Source organism: Trichoderma reesei, assembly GCF_000167675.1.
Source record: "Trichoderma reesei QM6a unplaced genomic scaffold TRIREscaffold_13, whole genome shotgun sequence".
In the NCBI taxonomy this organism is placed as follows: domain Eukaryota; kingdom Fungi; phylum Ascomycota; class Sordariomycetes; order Hypocreales; family Hypocreaceae; genus Trichoderma; species Trichoderma reesei.
Genome location: NW_006711160.1, coordinates 62,683 through 86,470, shown reverse-complemented (window position 1 = coordinate 86,470; position 23,788 = coordinate 62,683). Strand labels below are relative to the sequence as shown.

General features: G+C 56.0%; 9 protein-coding genes across 9 annotated transcripts; 3 read left to right on the top strand and 6 right to left on the bottom strand.

Moving 5' to 3' along the window:
• Positions 1–251: 251 nt before the first annotated feature.
• TRIREDRAFT_122505 (uncharacterized protein) lies at positions 252–1,501 on the bottom strand (the record flags this gene model as incomplete). Its single annotated transcript, XM_006966450.1, has 2 exons — positions 954–1,501; positions 252–878 (listed from the first exon to the last, which is right to left on the bottom strand). Exons 1-2 carry the CDS (start codon positions 1,491–1,493, stop codon positions 252–254), a joined length of 1,167 nt encoding a protein of 388 aa, XP_006966512.1. The 5' UTR covers positions 1,494–1,501.
• Positions 1,502–2,178: 677 nt separating this feature from the next.
• Positions 2,179–2,704, bottom strand: TRIREDRAFT_108684 (uncharacterized protein; the record flags this gene model as incomplete). The annotated part of the gene is made up of 2 exons (XM_006966449.1): positions 2,179–2,540; positions 2,614–2,704. 2 exons carry the CDS (start codon positions 2,702–2,704, stop codon positions 2,179–2,181), a joined length of 453 nt encoding a protein of 150 aa, XP_006966511.1.
• Positions 2,705–3,990: 1,286 nt separating this feature from the next.
• TRIREDRAFT_108683 (uncharacterized protein) lies at positions 3,991–5,406 on the bottom strand (the record flags this gene model as incomplete). The annotated part of the gene is made up of 1 exon (XM_006966448.1): positions 3,991–5,406. The coding sequence occupies one exon, from the start codon at positions 5,404–5,406 to the stop codon at positions 3,991–3,993; it is 1,416 nt and encodes a 471-aa protein (XP_006966510.1).
• Positions 5,407–6,151: 745 nt separating this feature from the next.
• TRIREDRAFT_108682 (uncharacterized protein) lies at positions 6,152–8,527 on the bottom strand (the record flags this gene model as incomplete). The annotated part of the gene is made up of 1 exon (XM_006966447.1): positions 6,152–8,527. One exon carries the CDS (start codon positions 8,525–8,527, stop codon positions 6,152–6,154), a length of 2,376 nt encoding a protein of 791 aa, XP_006966509.1.
• Positions 8,528–9,423: 896 nt separating this feature from the next.
• On the top strand, positions 9,424–12,362 carry TRIREDRAFT_108681 (uncharacterized protein; the record flags this gene model as incomplete). The annotated part of the gene is made up of 4 exons (XM_006966540.1): positions 9,424–10,295; positions 10,350–10,799; positions 11,059–12,154; positions 12,300–12,362. 4 exons carry the CDS (start codon positions 9,424–9,426, stop codon positions 12,360–12,362), a joined length of 2,481 nt encoding a protein of 826 aa, XP_006966602.1.
• A 403-nt stretch (positions 12,363–12,765) lies between these two features.
• TRIREDRAFT_26019 (Hypothetical protein) lies at positions 12,766–14,988 on the bottom strand (the record flags this gene model as incomplete). The annotated part of the gene is made up of 2 exons (XM_006966426.1): positions 12,766–14,619; positions 14,884–14,988. Coding segments are annotated over 2 exons (1,959 nt in total), but the record flags the coding sequence as incomplete, so codon positions are not given.
• A 2,083-nt stretch (positions 14,989–17,071) lies between these two features.
• TRIREDRAFT_22654 (uncharacterized protein) lies at positions 17,072–18,779 on the top strand (the record flags this gene model as incomplete). The annotated part of the gene is made up of 2 exons (XM_006966417.1): positions 17,072–17,317; positions 17,367–18,779. The coding sequence occupies 2 exons, from the start codon at positions 17,072–17,074 to the stop codon at positions 18,774–18,776; spliced, it is 1,656 nt and encodes a 551-aa protein (XP_006966479.1). The 3' UTR covers positions 18,777–18,779.
• A 524-nt stretch (positions 18,780–19,303) lies between these two features.
• TRIREDRAFT_122501 (uncharacterized protein) lies at positions 19,304–20,030 on the top strand (the record flags this gene model as incomplete). The annotated part of the gene is made up of 1 exon (XM_006966539.1): positions 19,304–20,030. The coding sequence occupies exon 1, from the start codon at positions 19,317–19,319 to the stop codon at positions 20,028–20,030; it is 714 nt and encodes a 237-aa protein (XP_006966601.1). The 5' UTR covers positions 19,304–19,316.
• A 2,626-nt stretch (positions 20,031–22,656) lies between these two features.
• Positions 22,657–23,296, bottom strand: TRIREDRAFT_108676 (uncharacterized protein; the record flags this gene model as incomplete). The annotated part of the gene is made up of 2 exons (XM_006966446.1): positions 22,657–23,025; positions 23,093–23,296. The coding sequence occupies 2 exons, from the start codon at positions 23,294–23,296 to the stop codon at positions 22,657–22,659; spliced, it is 573 nt and encodes a 190-aa protein (XP_006966508.1).
• Between the last annotated feature and the right edge of the window lie 492 nt (positions 23,297–23,788).

The window sequence follows — 23,788 nt, the reverse complement described above, 5'->3', positions numbered from 1 at the left end:
CTGGGGCTGCCGAGATGCAGTTGCCAAGAGAGCCATGTGGAGGACAAGGGAGCAGGGGGGAGGCTGAACACGAAGCGGTCCATAGTATCTGGCATAAGTGTCTATTTACAAGGAGCGGCTAGCCAGCACCCTTTAACGGCTCTTCAGCTTCACAGGTTTCTCGATATAGAAGAGAAATGCTTGCCATAATCTACCCAGGATACTATATTGAAAGAGAAGGATACACAAGACTAGTACTTTAAAAAATGTCCTCATACGCTCTTTTGCTGCCTGGCATTGGGAAATGTGAATTTAGCCGTCCTGTCCAACCGCACCGAGTACCCGGTAACATTCGGATCCTGGCCGAGGAAGTTGAGCGGGAACCCCAGGTCAAACGGCTTCACGCTCTCGAGGTACTTGATCTGCTCATCGGTGAGCTTGATGCTCAGCGCGCGAATATTGTCCTGCAGGTGTTCGATCTTGCGGCCACCGACAATGGGAAAGACGTTGGCAGCCTTGTGCAAGACGTAGGCCAGGGCAATCGCCGTGACAGACTCGGTGCCGTGCTCGGCGGCCACCTTGGCCAGGGCCTCGCTGACTCTCTCCTCGTCCGGCGTCTGATCGCGGGCTGGCGTGAAGCCGCGGAGCGTCTCGCCGTTCTTCTTGCGCTCCTCAATGGCCTTCTTGGTCTGGAACTTTCCGCCCCCGAGCACGTCCCAGGGCGCCAGGGCCATGCCGAACTTGGACGCCATGGGGATGATTTCGCGCTCAAAGTCCCGGACCATGACGTTCCACCGGCCCTGGTAGATGACAAAGGGCGTCTTGCCGTGGTCTGTCGCGTATGTGTTTGCCGCGCTGACGACCCAAGCAGGCATGTCCGACGCGCCCAGATATAACACCTGTTGGAGAGGAGAGAAATTAGCCAAGAGGGTCCCGGCGAGTTAGTCTGACTGTTTCCGTTGTTATCAACGCACCTTGCCCTGCTCCACGAGGATGTGCAGCGAGTCCATCAGCTCCTTGATGTCGACGGTGTGATCCCACCAGTGGACATAGAGGATATCGATATAGTCCGTTTGCAGCTTCTTGAGCGAGTCCCGGACGCTCAAAAACATGGACTTCTTATGGTTGCCCTGGAAGTTGGGAGCTCTCCCCTTGCCCAGCTCGTGGCTCTTGTAGTCCGACGTGAATTTGGTGGCAATCACCAGCTGGTCTCTGACTCCCCTCTTTGCCGCCCACTCGCCGATCCACGCCTCCGACTGCTCGTCCTGGTAGTTGTTGGCCGTGTCGATGAAGTTGCCGCCGGCGTCGAAGAAGGCGTCGAGCAGCTTGAAGGCGCTCTCCTTGTCCATGGAGCCCATGAACTCGGACCAGCTCTCGCCAATGGACATTGCGCCCAGGGCGAGAGGCGACACTCGCACGCCGGCCTTGGGGGCCAGGACACGGTAGCGCTGGAGCTCCGTGGTGGCCTCTGGGGAGAGCTGCATGAAGGGTGCTGTAGCCGCCTTGCTGCCCATTTTTGCTGGTGGTGAACTGTGTGCTTTTGAAACGACCTTTGGTTGTGCTCTGAAGGGACCGGGTTTGGTTGCGGTTTCTCAGGACCTGTTTTGTTTGTTGAGTTCCGTAGGACTTGTAGTGTCTCGACGTTGGCTGTTTCTCGATGCTTCTGCTGCCCCTCCTTATATGTTCCATTATCAATTATCTCATGACGTCGATTGAGAGCATCCCCGTGGCTTCGCTTTATCTCCGAAACGTCGCTCAACCACCAATAGGAATCGGAATTAGGGCGGACATAGTGCCTCGATCACGCATCAAGTTGCGTATCTGCTCAACGATGATTGCAATGAAGACATGATCCATTTCACTCACTACTTTATTGAGGGGTTAAACGTCGAGATGAGGGGCGGGTCAGGATGCGTCGGCTGTTGTCGTATATGGTCCGATACGCCCGATCATCTCTGTCAACTCGCTCGTCGTGTAAGCACTCAATGGCACAGATTAAAGACAAAGACCAGACTGAAGCAGACAAGAGCATTGAAATTCAGTTGCCGCGCCAAAAACGCCATTCCGCTAACTCTAAAGCAAGGATATCGTCCCCCCCCCCTCTTTAACACCGACAAAATGCATCCCCGACTCTGCTACAATCGCCGACGTCGACCTCCCACTTCAGCCACCGACTCCCTCCTCTCTATCACCGGCCCATCATGCTGAGCACGGCTCGTTCGCCTTGCAACCGTCTGGCAGGCTGTCCACCAAATCGACATTCAGCTCCCCCTTGTTGACGTCGTCCACGCCCTTTGCATAGAGCAGAGGCACCGCTCCGCAGATGCCGCATCCGTGGTCCAGAAGCTCCTGGAAGGCGGCCTTGATCGCGGCGCCCGAGACGGTGTCGTCGTAGTTTTCGATCCATGCGCACAGCGTGCTCTTGAACGGGCCCTTGAAGTTGAGCGAGTCGATTTCGATGCAGGCAATGTCCTCGCCGTTTTCGTATTTCCGCGTGTCGTCAATCTTCTTGATGACGGTCCCAAGGTGTGAAAGGCGGCCCCCGCTGAGGTACGCGATGCCTGGGATGGTGTTAGTTGAGAGGGGGAATGGGAAGTTGAGGCGTTGCAAGGTTGTCGTGATATGTGGACATACCGCAGCGTGTGTCGCCGTGACAGTTGATCCCTAGCCCGACAGCGCTCTGAGCTGCCGCAATGGCGACGGCGACGAAGCTGGCGAGACGCATTGTAGAGGCACTGGAACGTCTAATCAGTATTGACTCACGCCGCCAAATAGAATGCAGAGGCCGTACATGTATACAAGGGATATCCTATTACAGCTGAGATCGAGTTGGGCGTCAACGAACGAAGAGGCTGGACGCTGAGGTAAGGAAAGATTCGATTGGTTATATATCCAGTGGAGTCCAAAGACACGCAGACAACGATCAATGCAGGCCTCGGGTTGTCGTCCGTCTTGTTGGCACCCAATCTTCAATATGCTCGAATCCCGTCCGCTGATATAAGCGCTAAGCAGAGCGTCGCAGGTCTCTAGCTGGCCGCCTTAGCCGGACGTGATCTTGATCCCTATTTATTATTTGGTTGAATGCAGTCGAATGAAGAGAAAGACTTGTCTGTCATTGGATCCCGTTTGTCATGCGGGTTTGTTGGGTGCTAAAAACAATCATCCCGCCTAGCAGTAGCTCACGATCCTCGAGTTCGGCTCCAACAATTCCGGACTGTGCCTCATTGCTTGACCCATCCGACTCCAAATGAACGTTGCCTTGTTGAAACGCTTGTATGGATGGACAGGTGTGTCCGAGTCTTGAATCATTTGTATTTGTTCATGTTGGACTTTACGATGATCTTGATCAAATCCATCTACGATAGCTCATAGGGAATTCTTCGACCCGACTCTCTTGTGCCCGGTTTGTGTCCATGCTTCGAACAGGCCGGCACGGTCAGAAGCTTTCAATACCTCGAAAATGCGAGGACCCAGAGCTGGCGGCTAATCGGACCCTGTTCTTGGACCAACACTTTGCTTGGCGCCGGCTCGAATCGATGCCGCCGCCAGGGACGTTATTTTTGATGAGGCTTGTCCGAGTGGTGACTTCTGAGGCTAAATATAGAACCCATGAGTAAGGCGGAGCGGTAACTGTGACTGTGGGAGAGCCAACAGCGAGATCAGATGCAGGGGTCAAACTGCTGGAATTACAGGACCTTGGTTGTAACAGCCACCTTGGAGGCAAGCTGAGGGCATCACACCTTTTCGATCATTTATCAGGTATACAGCACAACTCTTCCATCAATGCTAGAATTCGAAACGGCATGAAGAAGATTCCAGTCAAACGAGTGTTGCATCAGAACGGCCGAGGTCGTTAGAGAAGCTTCCTCCAATGAGAACGCTTTTGGGCATGACACGGCTCGTCTTCTTCTAGCCATTATCGTGTATATTCATATAGACTGTTCAACCGTGACCCTGACATGTTGCTATTGACGTTACTGACGTTACACTCTCATCAACTGCTGAGCAGAATCATGCCGAGCCCTCTCCCAGGGCGTCGCGAATAGCAGTGACTGCAGCCCTCGTCAACAACCAATTGTTCTTGACCCATTTGCGTTCTTCCACCTCCTTCTCCGTCAACGCCTTCTCTGGTGCCTCAAAGTCAAGCCGATCCAACAGCAGGCTTCGTAGCCAAGCCTCCCTCCGGTCCGAAGGCGCCAGAATCTGATCCATCCAACTGGCAACGTTGCTCGTCTTGAGCACCTGGATGCTCCCAAGCATGGCTGTGCGTCCACTAAACCGGCACTTCCACGCCTTCATGCTCACATTCTCCCTCCTAAGCCAACCGTCGGCAAGCTTGTCGTCGTTGTACAAAACATAGTCGAGCGTCCAGGCCACGACGATGAGCACCAACAAGCCCACCCCGTCCCAGCCTTTCTGCGCAGCAACATAGGTCATCGTGACAATCTGGAACACGGCGAGAGCCCGCAGTGTAAAGGCCAGCATCGTGTTTGGACGAGCGGTGATGTCCAGAATCATCGGCTTGTTCAGCAGACCATCGACAACGGCCCTCGAGCCTCGGTATAAGTACCATGTTGAAGCGTTTTCGTGTATCGCCGCCAGCATGCAGCCGTCGACCTGGTTGGGCTCATTGTTCTCCATGTAGCCCGGAGGCGTAATGACTTGTATGTAGCTCCGTGTCGCGCGAAATACAGCGCTGAGGAGGATCGCCGCCGCGGTTCCGTATAAGCCGAACAAAGCGGCCACGGCACACGCGCCGAGCAGAAGAAGCAAGACAACGACTTCGACAAGATTTGGCAGCCACGAAGCCGAAAGGGCGGCCCTGACGCCTTTCCTCCGCTCAGCGTTGATGGTGCAGTCGATGATGTACAGGGTCTGGTAGCGACGGAACGGAGCAACCGCAACGCTCTTCTTCTTCTCTTCATTCTTTGTCGACCCGTCCTCCTCCTCTGTGACGCCGCCATCCGCAATTCCGAGCTCATACGCGCGCGTCAGCTCAGCCAAGTCCTGCGGAATTGCAACCTCGCGCGCGCTCCGAATGACATGCCTCGCGAGGATATCGCTCGCCGCCCCGTTGGCGCAGGGAAACACGCTGCCGAAATTGGCATCCCAGACCGTCCGCCTGAGCTCGCTGATGGACGACGCGCGATCCACAAAGTCGGCGCCCTCGCGGAGGAACGCGGCGATGCTCTCGAGCACGCCCAGGCGGGGGAACAGGCTGACGGTGATGAAGCCCGCGAGCGCCGTCCGGCCTACCAGGCGGTGGGAGAAGCCGGTGCCCGCGAGATAGATGGCCAGGGGGAGGATGCCAGCCCATTCGAAGAAGACGGAGAGTTGAGAGGAGTGATGCGTGGCGACGGGGAGGATAGGGGGAGCCACGCCGTCTGTGCCATAACTTGCTGGGGTGATGTCGTCCGATGCATTCATTTCTTAGGTGTTTAAGACTGAAGGCAAAGAGGAAAGATAAAGTCGAGCAATCTCGACAGTGTTGATTGGCAGCTAAGCCATATGAGAGGGATGATGACCTGTCGTGGAACGGGCGATCCTTCACAGAGCTCAATTCTCTACCAGTGTTTTCATGGTGGATGCTGCAGCCTGTTGTCAAGCGGTGACAAAGTGTAAGAATGCCAGTTATTACAGAGAGCCTCGGGTGGACGATAGCGAGAAAGCCTTGCAGCAGTCTATGGATCGAGCCACACAACCCTTGTAATTGTGAAGCGACACCCACCCGCCAGGGCATCCTGAGCTTTGCTACGGTGTAGCACAACGATGTAGTATCAATAGGCAGCTCCCAGTCGATAAGCAGCAGGTGTCTACATATCGCACAGGGAGTTGCTAGCCAATTCGCCAAGTTTCATGTTGTTATCGTGCGTTATAGTATACCCATTTCTATCCTTCCTCTGCTACTATTGCCATGAACCTAGATAGTAGAAATGCCCACAACTATTTCAATATTTGGCTCTTACCGTGGAATATTCTTCTTCCTCTCTCTACGAACGACCTATATCAGGACGAGCCTTTGACTCTGCATTGATAAACCTGGATACAGGTTTCAGGGGCTCTTGGGAGCTATTGCTGCCATTGAGTTAAGCAATGCCATCACACAGTTGTCCACTCATTCGGCAACTCCATCCACTTTCCAAGGACAGAGGTCACCGGCCTATCCCGTGCATCACTCAATCAAAAACCCCATCGTTCGGAACTGCGGCAGGACAACCCCCTCATCCAGCTCAAGCACCCCCTTCCACCTCCAAGCCTCCCCATCATCGGACGCAACCACGGCAAAGACGGCCTTTGAGAGCCTCCTCGGATGCGGCACCCACACGTCCCGCCGATACGTATGCAGCGGTCTCAAAGTCGCACACCACGTCTCCCCGTCAAGATACCCGCCAGCCGCCCTCTCCAACGGCAGACAGCCCCCCGTGAACCTCTCCAGCACGCGCTCCCACGCCGTCCGCTTCACCTTGAACCTGTACGCCCACCAGTCCCCGTGCAAGCCCCTCTCCGTGATTGCGCTCACCCGCGTCTCTATCCCGTGATACGGAAGAAGCAGCTTGTCGTAGTCAGTGGGTGAGTCCTCGCCGTGCAAGCTAAAGTTGGGCCGCGAGGGCGCCCAGCTGAGCCCCTTGACGCTCAGCCGCTCGTAGCTGGAGACCAGCCAGCCCGACGGGACGCCTCGCCCTTGCTGGTTGCGCCAGATATCCTCGGCCTTGTCAAACACCGTGTCGCCGCAGAGCAGGCTCCATATGATGACCGCGTCGCCTGGCCTGCTGGCTTGTCGATGCGACAGCAGGCCGGCTGCTTCCTTGATTTCGACAAATCCCTTCCTCCTATTGACGATCCATTGGGATGATTGATAAGGGTGATCGTTGCCTAGCCCGTGGATATATGCCTGTGAGGGAAGAAGGTGCTGCGCAGAGAGGAAGAGGGCCGCAATGTCGATGCTCCCCTGATTGCACACGTCCATCAGCACATCTTTCAACGAGACGACCACATCGTTCTTGCAGAGGATGTGGATGTTCTGTCGCCCCCTCAGCGCCTCCAGCAACGTCCACGCACGCACGTTCCAGTCGCAGACCAAAACCATGGAGACTATAGCCTCCTTGGTGGCAATATCCTCGTCTTGAAAGTCAATGGCCATCAGGTCCTTGTCACAGACGAGCGTCAGCTTGCTCGTAGCAAAGATGAGATTGATATTGGCAATCGCCTCCCCTCGTAGAACGTGATCACTCGGAATACACGGCGTGTCCATCCAGAAAGAATCGCATCCGTACATCTCGGCAACCCTCGAATAGCGCCTGAACAAGCAGCTGTTGAGGCCGGTTCCTCCCTCGTCTTCCGGACGGCCGCCCTGGCCATGGCTCCAGACGTGAGATACGGCCACCGTCTTGCTGGACGCTTGAACGTAGTTGAGCCTGCCATCGGTGCCCAAGACCAGCGACACAGCCGCCGCGCCGCCGACGCCTCTCCAGGATTCCTCGTTCCAGTACAGTGACGAACAGCTTCTTCCGTCGCAGTCTGGCGCGTGAGCGGACTGGTTTGTGATGCGCATCCCCGACAGCCTCAAACACTTTCCAGGCTGCCTGCCGTCGCACGCCGCGGGCTCTCCGTCGCTCGAGATGACGCACCGCGCCTCCCTGTCGGAAAAGGCTTGCGACAAGCGCTCGAAGAATCTCCTGTAGTCTTGGCCGACGACCGCCTTGTCCTCTCTCAGCAGTCTCAGCGCCCACTTGCAGATATAAGGCGGATGGCACGCGTCCGCCCTGGCTCGATTCAGATTCTCCGCGATCCGCATCATGTCAGATCCCTGCAGCGGCGTCTTGATCACATCCCTATGCTCGTCGTAGCCCCATGTCAGCTGCTCCTTGAGCACGTAGTAGTGGTAGAGACTCGTCCCGCGCTGCCACGAGGTCCAGAAGAAAGCCCTGACGATGAACCATCCCGGCCAAGGGTCCTCCCGCGATAGACTAATCATCTCTCTGAGAGCCTCTGCTGTGGCGTCGAGCAAGAGCCGATAGTGCTCGGCATAGTTTGAGTCTCCTCCTAAGACAATCTGAATCTGTATCGCAATGCGCAATACGTTGCGGCTGACAAAGTTGGTCACACGCAGAGTCTCCCAACACGGTTTCGAATCGGGGAGAAAGTACTCTGCGTCGTAAAGGCTGTACGGCTGGTCAACGAGCGGATCGTGGAATTCGTCAACCACGCGCGGAATCCGCTCTATGACGCCGCAAACTTCATTGACAAGCTCTTCCACCTTCTTGTTAGGCTGGAAATGACATTCAAGAAACTTGGAGTACCACTCATCAAGGATCTCAACATGCGATGCTGGCTCCTTGAGCTCCGCCTTCAAGGCCATGCACCACTCCCTGACCCTCTGCTTCCTTCTTGTGGCATTGTAGACTTTGATAGTCCCGTTGACGACCTCTCTTTCAAAAGTAAAGACGTCCAACTCTCTCGGTGATCCCCTATCGCCTTCTTGGGCGAGATAGCTTTCGGTATGAAGAATGTTTCGCGTGGCGTCCCGAGTCGATCCAAAAGCTGCCATGCTTTTGCATGCGTTACTGCTCGTGAATTATCATCAAGCTCCGATAAGTAAGGGCAGTTCTTGAGCAGGAAATGAGTGTTGTGCCGCTGGAATGCCGAGCGTGAATACAGATAATGCTGCCTAAGGCGAGTAGTCTGCTGACGCCTCGCGTAAGGCTGCCATACATCCTTGTACACAGCCAGACATACTGTCAAGGATAGTACATGCACCAAGTATGAGGATTTAGCCGCGGGACTTCATGTTCTCTACCTATCTAACAACTGCGGAGGCGTATCTAAGGCTTCACGTCGGATAGTATGATATATATATATATCCTGGATGTAAACATATACCGTCGCATTCTGCTATCATTATATCCAGGCAATGATGACCGGCAAGGCCATCCATTTCGTACTTTAGAGAAGCCTACTTTCCTGCGCGATTGAACTTGGTTTTGCAGCGTCGTCACGCATCCTATCAAAGCTTATAGTATCAGCATGCTTGACGAGGTGCCAGTCATCGCCATCACTAACAGAAGAACGGACCAGTCATCGTAACTCATCCATTGTCGACTCCAAGCGTTTCACCAAAAGAGCGCCAATGGGTTTACAGTAGAGGAGAAGTACAGAGGCATGGAATACATACTGTTTGATCCCAATGAATCCCTTGGAATACCGCACTTGCTGCCATATTATATCGAGGTAATCATTCTCACGCTTCCCATTCTTGTAGACCCCTTGAGCAGCCGGCAGACAGCAAATTCCAGATGTCTAGCTTGCCAGCAAACCATGTCAATTGCTGCCATGCTCCAGAGTACAAGAATAGCCTCATGTTACATCCACATATGTTTTGCTGAGCATCTTCGCCTCGTATGATGGCTTCTCATGTCACTTATTCACTGTTAGAAGCCCAGTGAAATGTGTAACCAAGTGGCTCCGATACATGGACAGTCGCAGCGTTCCATCAACATCAACTTCGATGCTCCCTCAACATCCGGAAGCACCCAAGCAGCAGGCTCTCGGCCACCACGACCCATGCCGTTTACGAGAGAGAGTATACTCAGCGAGTGGAAGACCTGCCGCGCAGAGGGAGAGTCAGCCTTCATCAGCGTGTTCGTAGTCGGCAAGCCCGACGTGGACGGGCGCTGGTCTCGGGAGATGGAAGCTCGTGGGCAGCCGGGGCCCTCACAGGAACCACCCCGGGTCCTTTTCCCCGGGCCAAACTCCGTCGTCGACGTGTCGCGCCGACCGCAATGGTTCTTTCGAAGAGCGCTCTTCAAGCGCACAGTGGCGAGGTTCAGTCTCCGGCATCTGGAAGATGCATTCGCTGAGCTGTCGCCGACGAAGTTCGCGGCCCCCAGCACTGAGGAGGGAGAGAAAGCCATTATCGATCGTGCGTACGGCCTCTTGTCACGCTTGCCGGAGACGCCGGTCCCTCTGTCTGCCCTCCCGGAGGTGCCTCCGGCCGCAGAACCGAGGTGTTGGCTCCAACTGGAAGCAGGCCCGTGCCGCTGGGAGGATCTCGAGCCGATCTGGAGCGTCTCAGCGCCGATCCGCATGGCCTTGGCCATCGCCGTCACATGGGACAGACGCGTCGAGGCAAACACGCGTGGCAAGGAATGGCATCAGTTCAGAGAGTACCTGGATTCAGTTTCAGAACTGATTGACGCGGCGTCGTACGAGTGCGAGAGAGTTTCCTCGTCTGGGAATAAGCCCCATGCGTGGAGATGGTTTCTTGTCAAGACTTATCTCTGGAGCGTCTGGCAGAGATGCGTGGCCTTGCATTACTGGTAAGTGCGCGAGACTGTGAGTCGAGGTGCACAGTTTGCTGAGATCAATGACAGGCGCATCCTGCAAGACAACTTGATGACGGGCTTCGACTATACGGATCTCGGTGAGCTGAGCCTCCGCCCGAACATGGACTCGCCTGCCATTCTGAAGCAGTACGAAGCATTGAAATCGGAATACATGTGCAGCCTGGCCTACCAGATCCTCGTCAGGAGCAGGTCGACTGCCCTCCTGGACTTGCGGCAGTTCCACCATCGGTTCAGCGGCCTGTTTGGGCAACATGCCGGGAGATGCAATGACGAGAAGTCCTGCGATGGGACGTCTCCCGCCGGATGCCGCAGAATCAGGGGGGCCGTCGTTATCGACCAGAGCCAGCACGATGTCTTGTGCGAAGGCGACGGCAAATGTCGCCGCATCCTGTGGGATGAGGCGTCATATTGTCGACTGACCGGTGCCCGTGCGGTCTCCCTATCCGACCTAGAGGGTTCCCAGCAGGCCTTGCTCGAGTACGTCAACGCCGATGAGTCGACGATTGTCATATCGCACGTCTGGAGCCACGGTCAGGGGGGCCGGCCGGAAACGGGACTGAACGAGTGTCTGCATAGACGTTATTGCAGGATCGCACGGGACTTGTGCTGTTCGAGCTACTGGATTGACGCTGCGTGTTAGTAGTAGAATCACTGATCTGGACATGACAGAGCCCCCCCTGACGAGTATGAGCAACGGCGGCTAATACACACCCTCTGGCTACATAAGCATACCCAGTGACCACGCCCTCCGCCGCGAAGCAATCATGACCATCAACCAAGTCTTCATGGGTAGTCGTGCCATGGTCCTATGCGACCGAGACCTGATGAGCATCGACATCTCGGCCATCCAAGGCCCGGATGACGCATCTCACGAGGCCACGTCCCTCATGGAGTCTATTCTCTGCTGCCTCCTGGCAAGCGACTGGAACGTTCGGGCGTGGACGCTGCTGGAAGCCCTGCGCGGCAGGAAGGACATCCGCATCCTCTGCAGGTCGGGAACCGACAACAACAACAAGCTCATCTCCCTGCGGGACACGTTGCAGACCGTGTGCATGAACGGGGCCATCAGCGTTGGCATCTTGCTCCTCGCCAGCTACCACCTGTTCCCGGCGCCCCTGAGACGGAACTGGTTGTATATGCACTCGCTCACCACTTCTCTGGCTAGCAAAGCCAGGTCCGGTCAGCAATGGAGGCGAGAGATGGTGCAGGGGACGCGCGACGGCCAAATCATTGCCGATCGCATCGCCGACGGCTTCCTTGCCGTCTCGGAAGCCGCCACTCTGCTCTGCCAGCGCTTCGCATCGCGGCCCGGCGATGACGTGGTCATCTGGGCATTGCTCGTCGGCGAACAGCGCTTCGAAGACGCCGCCGAGCTCTGGACGAGAGGCCACGGCGGCACGGACCCGATCCCCATGGACAGGACCGTCTATACCGGATATCTCATCTCGAGCGTGCCCCGGCTGTCCCATGACGGCATCTCCTGGGCACCCAGCCAGCCAGGCGTCCAGTTTGCCGCCGACGGCAGCGGCACCTCATACGACTACCCCCCGTATGATGGGATGCTTTCACGTGTCGGCACGATCATGAAGTATCCTCATAATCTCCGTGCCGTATGGGGCGTTTCGCCCATCAACTTTGGTGGCAAGAGGGTCCCCTTGTACCTCCAACGGGCCGGCAACGCCGTTGTCAAGGACCTCATAACAAGCTATGATGAAGGCATTCTGCTGCAGCCGCTGCAGGAGGTCGACGCCCAGGAAGACGCGGGCAGTCAAGAGCCAGCGGTTGTGCTCCCCAGCGTTTACAAAGGCCATTCGCGGGGCCCTCTACTTGCCGTGTGTGGGAAGCACCGTAGTCGACCGGATATGCCCTGGAAGTGGCTTGGGGTCGTAGACTGGGGCTCTTCCCCCTTGCCGAGATTCGAGGTTCAGGAGGTTGTCGTTGGATGACGACAAGGAAGCATACCTACACAGTATGTAGTTCGCCATCATGCGAACCGATAAAGAGCAGGTCGTCTCGACAATGATGCAGAGTAAAGCTTGAGACCGAGCCATCCCCCGTCAGGAATGATACCAAAGCATGCACCTTTACCAGGTGCCAACGAGGCGAGCAAAAGACCATAGGCTGTCCAACACTTCGATTGTACCTGTCTGTCATAAACTGTCTAGTAACGTATGTATTCTCCAATCTATATCAACAAAAGAAATGGCCTCGCGCGGCCTGGGTATTTCCAGTCCCAAAGTAATTGTACCCAAGTGTCCATTCTGCTCGCTCAAAGGATTAAATAAAACGCCAAGGCCCGTATGCAAATTAAAACAAGGAAGAAATGGCAATCCAGCCGGTATGATGCAAACCCATGATGGCCCAACAGATGGAAAACCCCCCTAAGACTCTCAAGCCGTCAAGCGGGAGTCTCTGTCTGTTGCAAACTTTCAGACAAGGAGCTGTCGACCGCCTCGGCCGTCGCCCTGCCGGCCCTCCGCTGCTGCGATGCCCAATACTGCTGAAATCCCGGAATCGCACCGGGCTGATTGATGCCGGGCGCCCGCTGGGGTATCTTGCGCTCCTTCTCCGCGGCCTTGGGCAGGCTCTGGCTCTCTCCTCCCCACGGCCGCCAGCCAACCCACCTGCCCAGGCCGCCGGCGGTCCGAGAGGCTTGTGACGAAGCCGACATGTCTGATGTAGGGGTCGAACTTCTCTTTGGCAAGAGGCCGGCAAAGTTATCGCGGAGGACGGCATCGCTACGCTTCGAGTAGTTGGTTGACAATGTCGGCTGGGCAGTGGCGTCGCTGAGGACGGCGTCGGCGCCCCCGAGCGGGCGGAGCGTCATCTGGCTGGGTCGGATCTGCAGCGTGTGGATGTCAAGGCCGCCCGACAGCGACATGATGGATTCGTGAGAAGGTATGCGGCGCAGCCGGTGGGCGGGTGTTGGGGTATCTGTGGGGTTTGCGTCCACCGAGTCTGGAGCGTCTTTGGTCGCAGTCGGCGTAGTGGAGTGGCCGTCTTCGTCCTCTTCGTGAATGATGCCGCTGGTCAATCGGTAGGGATTCTGCGTCTGCAGGGTGGTGCCGGGCTCAAAGTCAATGATGGAGAGGGATTGGAAGCTGCTGGACGAGGCTGCCGAGGGACGCTTTCTGTGGGAGGCCCGCCATGTCGGAGACGTGGGGTCGTAGCTGGTGGTGGGCGACATGAGAGAGTCCGTCTCCGTCCCGCTGTGATCAAACAGGCGTGGCGAAGTCGGCAGGGAGGAGGAAAGTTCGGACGGAGTGGAAAACTCCCAGGCCGCAGAGGTGGCAGTGATGGGCGTGGTTTCGCCCGTCCGAGAGAGAACCGGGCCGGTGGGGGACGACACCAAGCGCCGCTGAGGCCACGGGCCCGGCGAGGAGGCCCGAGAGATGGAGGGTGGCGGCGTAAAGATGCCGGGCAGCAGGCCGCGCTTCTTCTTGGGCTTCCGGGCCTCCTGCTTGGGTGTGACGTGGTAGTGGTGGTGGATGTGGAATTCCTGCGACGGCCGCGTCTCGAACAAGGACGGTTCCAATTCTGCCTTTAGATTCGAGACGGGATTGGGCCCGTCGGCCAGCGGCTGGTGAAACATGAGCTGCTCCCGCAGCACCTGTATCTCGTCGTTGGAGGTGATGAGCATCTCCCTCAGCTCGGCAATACCGAGCTGCAGGTTCGCGTTGTCCTGGAGCAGGTCGCGCACGAAATGGCCGACAATCTTGTTTCCCTGCCGGTGCTCGGTGATAGATTTGGATGCCGCCGCGCCCTTGAGCCGCACGGCTGCGGCGTCCAGATGCTTCTCCACCTCGCGCTGGCGCTCGAGCTTCTCCATCATCTCGTCGTGGCGCTGTCTCTCGAGGAGGGCCTCCTTCTCCATGCGTTCGAGCTGGTCCTGCATGTCGAGGATCCCCCGCTGAGCCTCCTTGAACCGCTGCGCATGGGAGCGAGCTTCCTCCTTAGAAGCCTGCAGCTCTCCAGTCAGCTTGTCCTGCTCCTCTTCAAGGATCTTGAGGTGGTGGTCGGCCTCGGCGGCTCGCGCCGCGGCGCTCTCGAGGCGGCGGATGGCCTGTTGCGAGGAAAGGAGGCTTGCCTCTAGGCTTTTGATCTTGGCGTCGGAATCGAAGACGGTGCTGTTGAGGATCTCGAGCTGGTCGAGCAGCTCGTTGTTCTCCTCGACCTTGGCGGCATTGTCGGCCTCGAGCTGCTCCTTGTCCTGCTGGAGGCGCTCGATGCGGGCGTTGAGTCGCAGCCGGTCCCGTTCCGCGTCGGCCATGTAGGCTTCGTGCCTGGCAAGCAGCGCCTGGAGGGCAAATGTCAGCGGCGATTCCGTCTGCCGGTAGCACAGCATGCTGGTGTGAGGACATGTCGGATGCGTACAGGCCGGTTGCCCCAAAGTCTCTTGACTGCTTGTTCACGTATGGAATGCAGGACGCGAGAAGGGAGGCCGCGGGAAGCTTAGAATTGCAGCGACGCGTGTAGACAATGGATGGGAACAGGAATGAAAGGGAGGGAGGATGAAGCGAACAAAATGTAGTAGCAGCAACCTGCAGCCAAGCCTACACACCTTTCCCAATTGAGCTGCCACTCGGACATCCTTCTCTACAGCCTCCAGAACAGAGCAGTTGTTTTTGAGGTTGACGCAGTCCGGACTGCCGCAGCAGCACTGCAGGGACGAGCGGGACGAGGGTCGAGAGCCGGTCTCTGGTGGAGCGTCGAGCTTTTCCATGTCGGCGAAGAATAGGGATACTGGATGAGATGATGGCTTAATATAGTCGGTAGATGTCGATCGCAAGCGCTGCTCGGTCGAGGCCTCGATATGGTAGCGATGCCGCAGCGACCAACATGGTCTTCGCCGGAGTCGCGGGTTCGAGGTGAGTCAACGGCAACAGCGGCGAGGTCAACGGGCGAGGTGAGCGATGGGAAATAGGGTCGGCATCGAGGAGGAGAAGCTGTAAGAATAGACGTCGTGAAACGAAATGAACTCCCCGCCGAAGACGGTGATTAGGCACAACAGCCTCGTCGATAGGAGGCGGAGGCGGGAGCTGGAGCGTGGGAGTAGCGGTACTCGATAGGAGCGTATTCGTAGGAGCAAGGCGATGATGGAGTGCGTGTCGGTGGTACTGCGACTTGAGGTCGGATCGAGGAGATGCAGGAGGGAGGATGGATGGACGAATCTGATGCCTCGAGACGAAGCTGTGCCTGCAGATGGCAGATGGCTGGTGGTGTGAAGCCGGACCCAGCAGCAGACACCGCCTGGACGCGAGGCAGCTGACCAGGTACCGCTACTCGGCGATGGGCGCGGCAGTGGTGGTTGGGGGGGTATCGGGTACGGGGTCGTCTCCCTGTTCCTGAAATTAGTGGCTGCACCTGCAGTAGCTCGCTGTAGCTGGCGGGTGGCTGTCTAGCCTGGCCGCCGCCTATTGGGGCGGACGAGAGCCCTGGAGCTGAAAATTCTCACTCTGCATCCGCTGCATCCAGCGCTGCTGCATCCCTTTTTGACTGAGATTCCCGTCAGGTTGTCTCACTGTCTGAGCCTTGCGAGTATCACCTATGTATACAGTAATAACCGATGCTCTCAATCTTCAGCTGACTGCGTCACGTTGGGCAGTTTCACGACTCAGACTTAATCTCTGTTCATCTAGTACAAGTGCCTGTCCATCTCCATCCTCACGTGGCTCCTAGTCCGGGGCCGTCAATGCGATGGTCGTGACCAGCCGCGGTGACTTTGCCTCGGGTGCGGATTGCATGGGGCTCGTTGTACAGTACCGGGTCCAGTGCCAGCACAGCAGTCCCACCCGTTTGCTGGCTTTGAGCGGGTCGAATCGTGCCGCAACAAACCTTTGAACATTTGCTGATGGGTGGCAATCCGGATCCCGTGCCTGTGAGCGCTGCGAGTGACAAGTGCGTGAACGGAAGACATGCGATGATGAGGTATGAAAGGCTGGCATTCACAGTTTTGACGTGTAGGTGCTGCGCATTCAGCTCAAAAAGCAGTTGGAGCGTTCCGTGTTAGTGTTGACATGTCTACTAGTAGTGTCTAGCGAAATCATGACTTACACCGTAAACAGCATGACTCGAGCAAGCTGTGCAAACGTTGCATGTAATACTCCTACACCTGAAGAAAGAGCAATGCACATCCGAAGGGCAATTCATCAGTCAGCCATTCACAACCTTGTTCAACTGAGATTGAAGCCGCTCTCAATGCGGATTCTGCCAGGTCTCTAGGGTACGTAGCTCGGTAGTAGTACCAAGCTGGCAGTCGTAATACACCAGCCGGCCAAACGTAGGACCGCAATGACGGCATCACTTTCGCATACATTGCGTCATCCGCCAATCAGCGTCCGACGGTTGCAAATCAAGCTCGACATCGCAGCTTCGCTCACCAGCTTCATGCTTGATTATTATAGCCGGGCTGACAAAAGTTCAGCTCCGAGCTCTGAGAAATGAGCTGACTATCAATGAGCTGCCTGTTTGTAAACAGTAAACAGTTGAAGCTCCCTCAGTAGACTGCAGACCTCACACCACTTTGGCAGCTGGGTGGCACTCACTCACTCCTCTGCATTCACTCCTTCGTCACGTTTCTCCCCTTACGTGATCTCCCGCACTATCTCCGATCTCACTCGCGTCATCTCGAGCTTCTCAACCTCCTCCCAGGCATGCTCCTGCTACCCCGCAACCCCGCCCTCCGTCATCTGCTCCCATCAAGCCACCGTCTGTCCTTCTTCCATCGCCAGTTTTCGTTTGCAGCAGCCATGGCCCAAGAGTACAAGCTCAAGGGCGTCTCCGCGCTCCCCAAGCCCGGCCAGAAGCAGGAGGCCGAGGTCGAGGGCATCCAGGACGCAAAGGTTCTCCTCGTCGGCCTCCAGACGGCCGGCAAGGCAGAGGTCAAGGCTCTCGGTGCCAAGTGCACGCACTACGGCGCGCCGCTGGTCAAGGGCGTCCTCACCAGCACCGGACGGCTCACCTGCCCATGGCACGGAGGTGAGTGGCCCAATCTTGTGCGTGAGACGATGTGCTAACAGATTAGCCTGCTTCAACGCTGCCCAGAACGGTGACGTCGAGGACGCTCCCGCCCTGGATGCGCTGCCCGTGTTTCCGCTGACTGAGCGTGACGGAGGATACTACATCAGCGGCGAGGAGTCCGCCATCAAGGGCTCACGAAGGAGGCCCAACTTCCCGTGCAGTGTGTCGAGTGACTCCAAGGAACACGTCGTCGTCGTTGGCGGTGGCTCGGGCATGCTCGGCGTCGTCGAGGGCCTGCGTGAAAAGGGCTACCGGGGCCGTCTCACCGTCATCTCCAAGGAGGGCTACCTCCCCATCGACAGGACCAAGCTGAGCAAGGCGCTCATCACAGACGCCGCCAAGCTGGCGTGGCGCGACAAGAGCTGGTACGACAGCGGCGCCGTCGAGTGGGTGGACGGCGAGGTCAACGGCGTCGACTTTGCGAACAAGCACGTCAATACCACGAGCGGCAGCAAAATTCCCTACACCAAGCTGGTCCTCGCGACGGGAGGCACGCCTAGGACCCTTCCCCTGCCGGGCTTCAAGGAGCTCGGAAACATCTTTACGCTGCGCACGGTTCACGACGCAAAGAACATTGTGGACGCCATCGGCGACAAGGGCAAGAAGATTGTCGTTGTCGGCTCGTCATTCATTGGCATGGAAATCGCCAACGCCACCGCCGGCGACAACTCGGTCACTGTTGTCGGCCAGGAAAAGGTGCCCCTCGAGCGCGTCCTTGGCGAAAAGGTCGGCGCCGGCATTCAGACGTTCCTGGAGGGCAAGGGCATCAAGTTCTACATGAGCGCCGGCGTCGACCGGGCCGAGCCGTCCAGCTCGGATCCCTCCAAGGTGGGGTCTGTCCACCTCAAGGACGGCACCAAGCTGGATGCCGATCTCGTCATCCTCGGCGTCGGCGTCGCCCCCGAGACGACCTACCTCAAGGACAACAGCGCCGTTCAACTCGAGTCTGATCAGTCGCTGCGCACCGATTCTTCCTTTGCCGTCCAGGGGCTCACCAATGTCTATGCTGTCGGCGATATAGCCACGTACCCCTACCAATACGGCCCCGGCGGCGACGGCAAGCTGGTCCGCATCGAGCACTGGAACGTGGCACAAAACGCCGGCCGGGCCGTGGCCACCCACATTGTGGACCCGTCTCACAGCAGCAAGCAGTTTATCCCCGTCTTCTGGTCCGCCCTGGGCGCCCAGCTGCGATACTGCGGCAACACCATGGCCTCCGGGTGGGACGATCTGATTCTGGATGGCAACGTGGCTGAGGCCAAGTTTGTGGGATACTACTTCAAGGGAGAAACCTGTGTTGCGGCTGTTACGCAGGGCAGAGATCCCTACATGGTCCAGATTGCCGAGCTGATGAAGCTTGGGTTGATGCCGTCCAAGAGCCAGCTCCAGAGGGGGGCGGACGTGTTTAGCATTGACGTAGCGGCTCACGCATGATCCCGAGTTCGATTAGTATCGTCAGAAAAATATTGTACATTGCCCGTTTCTTGACCTGACTGTTAATGACTGTGACGCTACCTTGTTTTCGTCTCTATAATGTGTCGTGTCGGTAGTTGACGAGGAAAATTTGCTAGTACTGCTTAACCGTCAAGCTGGCATTGTGAAGCATCTCAGGTCACGAGACACAGGCCATCAAGGTTCTCGTGCCGCAACCGGACAGTCGGACCGGCAATGAACAATCAACTTGCTTCACCATTTCCACCAGAAAAAACCACAATCCACATCAAAGCGAGAGCAATGCAAACGTTCTCAAACGTTTCCTGGTTAGCCGTCTCACCAGATCCGATGCGTCTTATACTCATGTCATACACGCGCCGCCCTGATTGGGCTCGGTCACCACTGAACCTTAAGCCAGCGGGGCTCATCTGATAGCCGATCCGTCATCACAGCCGCATCTTTCGACCTCATCTCTCGCCTCACCTAAAACAACTCTCTATCGCTGTCGTATCAAGCCATCCATCAAACTCACGCACCACCATGGCCAACGAACTCTACCACTACTCCGTCGTCTCCTCCCTCATGGAAGGCATCGGCGAATCCGGCATCCCGTACAAGCTCCTCATCCAACACGGCGACCACGGCCTCGGCACGTTCCGCCGCATGGCCGGCGAAATGATTTGCCTCGACGGCAACGTCTACCAGATGAAGTCCGACGGCTCCATCGTCGCCATCGACTCCTCCGCCGGCACTGATGTCGCCCCGTTCGCCATGGTCACGCGCTTTCGCCCAACCCTGACCACACCTGTCCTCTTCAGCAACAAACAGGACCTCTCAGACGCCATGACGAAGCTCTTCCCCAGGACGAAGAACCGCTACCTTGCTTTTCGCGTAGATGGCTTGTTTTCCAAGATTGCAGTGCGAACGGCCGACGGCCAGAGGTACAAGCACGAGAAGCTCAGAGAACTGCACAAGCGGCAGACGACGTACGAGTTCACCAACATCCGCGGAAGCCTCATCGGCTTCAGGTCCCCCGAGTTTCTGCAGGGCGTCAGCGTCGCGGGCGATCATCTGCACTTCATCTCTGACGAGCGGGACCGTGGCGGGCATGTGCTGGATTGCGTGTCAGACGGCGAGGTGCAGTTTTCGGGGGCCGTCATGAGTACCATTCACTTACAGCTGCCGGAGGACGATGAGTACAATGATGCAGAGCTCAAGTTGGACTCGGATGGCATACGCGTGGTGGAGGGATGAAGACTTGGCGACCTGATGGATGTCATGAGATGAGGGTTTACATGCCAGTCATGGAAGGATTGCACAAAGTCAACGATGTAGGGTTAGTCGTCCCCAATGATACGTATTCAAATGACTTGATTCTCTCCCGCTATGCCCAATCTTTGGTTACTTGTACCTTTGCACGCGCTGCAGGGCAGTATCCCCCGCCGCCAGTGCATTGCAAACCAATGGTGCATACCGCCCTTTCCAAGGCCCTTTCGGAGAGTCATAATGAGGGATCAAGGGGATATGGCAATGATATTGTTACCTTCTCCTCCAGCAAGCTACAGTCATAGTCCGGACATGTGCATCAAGACTACATGTATCGGTGTGGCCAAGCACAGCAGCTCCAACCAAAGCCAAACGGCCTGCCAACGATGTTGACGTAAAACGACCACCAGCGAAGTCGCCCGAGAGAGTTGACAAGCCTCCACATTTTGGGGTCGAGTCGCTACGGTGCCACCCGTAGACTCACTCGTGCATGCTTGATCACGCGCTTGGCCAGGGGCAAATGGGAAACGTAAAGCCCATCGCGATGTCAGGCACGTATGGGCAAAGCGCAGAACGTAGTTCGGTACAACATTTATAGATACGTGGACGAACACATCATCAAGAAGCCGTAATAAAAGAGCTGCTACCAATGGGTAGCTTTTATTTAGTCCTCTTTGATCTCTATCAAGTTGCAAGGAGTAGAATTGATGTGTAATATCTGCTATGAACTTGTGAACTACTCACAATTAGTAGATATAGATGTCTCCAGTCAAGTGATGAGATAGTACGAGTAGGCATAGATATGGTATCAATTATAGAGAGCATTTAGCGAGTCAAGAAAGGTTGCTTCCATGATTATAGTTGAATATACAACATATTAGGACAAGAAAAGTATGCCACGACTCTCATTATTGCCTTGAAAAACCGCTATTTCATCAACATGTTCACATCCTCGTGTCTTGGGGGCAGCAGCAGCGACTGTTATCATTTCAGCCTGTGAGATCGACGTTGCTGGTATGGAAATGAATGTATTACCGAGCTGTTCGCGAGCTCTACGCCGGCGGAGAAACGTTGCTTGGGCAGCAGCGCCGCGTCGACTCGATTCGATGTCAGCATGGAGTGTCAATAAGAGCGGCGAATATCAAGAGTACCGACGGGAAGACACTGGACGGTAGTGAAAGGGACACGCATCCTGTCGGCCACAGCGGCTGCGCCCACAAGCTTGTCAACACGTCCGTCGGCGTGCATGACGTCGAGGATGGACCGCAATGTAGATATCTGGATATCGAAACATCAGTATGTCGCAAAGACAGAGCACAAAGCGCGCAGCAAGCAAGGCAGGAGAGCATGAGTACATACTTTGAGAGGACCTGGCACCAGGCCAGAGAGAGATTCGAAATTACTGTTGCCATGTCGGCCGAGAGTGTGATGAGAGTGCAGAGAAGAAATACTCACAACATCGTCTATTACACATGGCAAAAGAAGGAAAATCTGGAACACATTGTCAGCAAAGAAGGCATTCAAAAGCAATATTGCGGAAAAACACCAGAGCAAATCAAAGAACGGGAAGGGAGGAGATATCAGCAGGCAGAGGAGTGGGATATTGCGTGAATACAGGATGTAGGAGGCGGGGGATGAGGAGGAGAAAAAAGAAGAAGAAGAAGAAGAAGGTAACGCCGACTCATTCTGGCAATGTACACAGAGTATGGTGGGAGAAGTCTCGATTAAAGTTGATATCGAAAAGTTCGTCCAAATGTCCACTTTGGCGGAATTTCTGGTCGATGGGTGCTGGTGATGTTGCTGCCTCTCCTCATATACCCGACGTCGATGCTGGTCCTGGAGGGCCATTTCCTCAAGCTGGGGGTTGCGGAGCAGGTCCTCTAGCTGGCGTCTCGACAGGGCGCCGGCCACCTTGATGGTTCCACTTGTAAAACGATCGAATCATGACCGGAGACCACCCTGCGACTTGTAATATATCTACTTTCCGCTACTATCAATATCTCCTACTTCTTCCTGCCAAAACCCTCCATGAATAGCGTCAATGCTGCGCTGAGCTCCTTGAGACTGGACCCGGCATGCAGGAAAACAAAGTGGCCACTTAGAAACTGGAATAGAGGCCGTCGACCTCGATCACGGAGCGTTTACCAAGAGTGAAGTTGCAAGTAATTCGAGCCGAGACGCGTCGGGATCATCATCGGAATCATGTGGATGCGGCGACCGGATTCACCTCATCGAGCCGAGGCTCAAACGGAGCGGGATATTTTCCGGTGAGGACGATTCGGCCCCATTCACGGCAATGTGGGGCCGGACTGTCGATTGTAACATGCGCGCACACCAGAAAGCTCTCGTTGAGAGACTACAAGGGAGAGAGTTGAGTGCGAGACGCGCTGGTTGGCCATCAAGTTACCTTTATCATAGGAAAGCTCTTTGACTGGTTGCTACCGGTATGTGATTATATTCAAAGAAAGTCTAGTCTATGTACTCCATATCGCGTACTAGTTCCATGCTGATATCTCTAAACCCGCTGCGCTGACCTCGAACCCCAAATTGCGCTCTAGATAATAAAGGAAAGACAAAATGCTCATCTCATATATGACTGAGTAAATAGGGGAGCTTAAAACCCGCTGAGAGGGTTGGGGTTCGCGCGCTGGAAACCGCCCAGTCTGCCGCCTTGCACGACGGGGGGCACAACAGGCTCGACTTTGGCGGCGAGCTCCCTCTGCTTCGAAAGAGTGTTTTGGCTGTCAAAGTTTTGGTTGACGGCGAGGAGCATGCCCTTGGTGCAGTGGGCGCCCTTTGGCTGAGGGCAGTAGAACCAGAGCGGGCTGTTGTCGATGACGGTGAACTGGTAGACGTTGGGGTTCTGGCCCTCGGAGGTGGCAAAGTTGAAGCCGGCAAAGAGGCCGGTGCCGTCTGCGAGGGGAGTGCACGGGTGGGCAAAGTCGGATTGCGCGATGGAGTGGTTGGCGGCGAGGAAGTGAATCTGTGGATATGCTTTAGTCTTTGTCGTACGCAGACAGTTGCTTTCAAGTTTTCAGAACACTTCTTACCTCGACAGTATCGCCGGGCTGAGCAACCACGTTATCGGGGTCATAGACAAGCGCTCCTCCCCGTCCTGCGACGACAGAGTGTGTCACTCCGGTAAGGAACGTTCTTGAAGGCAATCTGTTGCCGATGGTAGCGGTTCCGGCAGGGATCGCGGCGACGCTGGCGACGGCAGCGGCCAGGATGGTGAAGACGTTGAAAGAAACCATCTTGAATGTAGTAGTAGATTGTTGTAGTGCTTATAAAGAGATTGTATCAAAGCTTGCAAGGCTGGTTTGCGGTTGTAGTTGTGGTGGTGGTGGTTGATGAGGAAGTTGAAGAGGACTGGAGGTTGTTGTCGTGATGATTGCTGTGATGATGATGATGATGATGAGGAAAGAACAACTTGAACGGGACCCGATCATCTTATTTATACAAAGATGCCATTGCGAATCCATCATTCATCCACAATCAACATGAATATCTAAATTTGACCGTCGCACAGCAAAGCTAGCACAGTACAGCCTCCCGGTTGAGAACCTACCCGAGCAGCTCCCAGCATGTTGGGTTGGGCATTTACCAAATCCGCCCACCTCAGCACTAAGCTCGCCATGTTCCGAACGCTCTAGTCGTTTTCCTGCACGGGACGTGATTGGGCTGTTGGGACAAACCATCGTGAGGCCAACGCCGTTTGTGGTTATTTCGTCAGCACCAGGAACAGA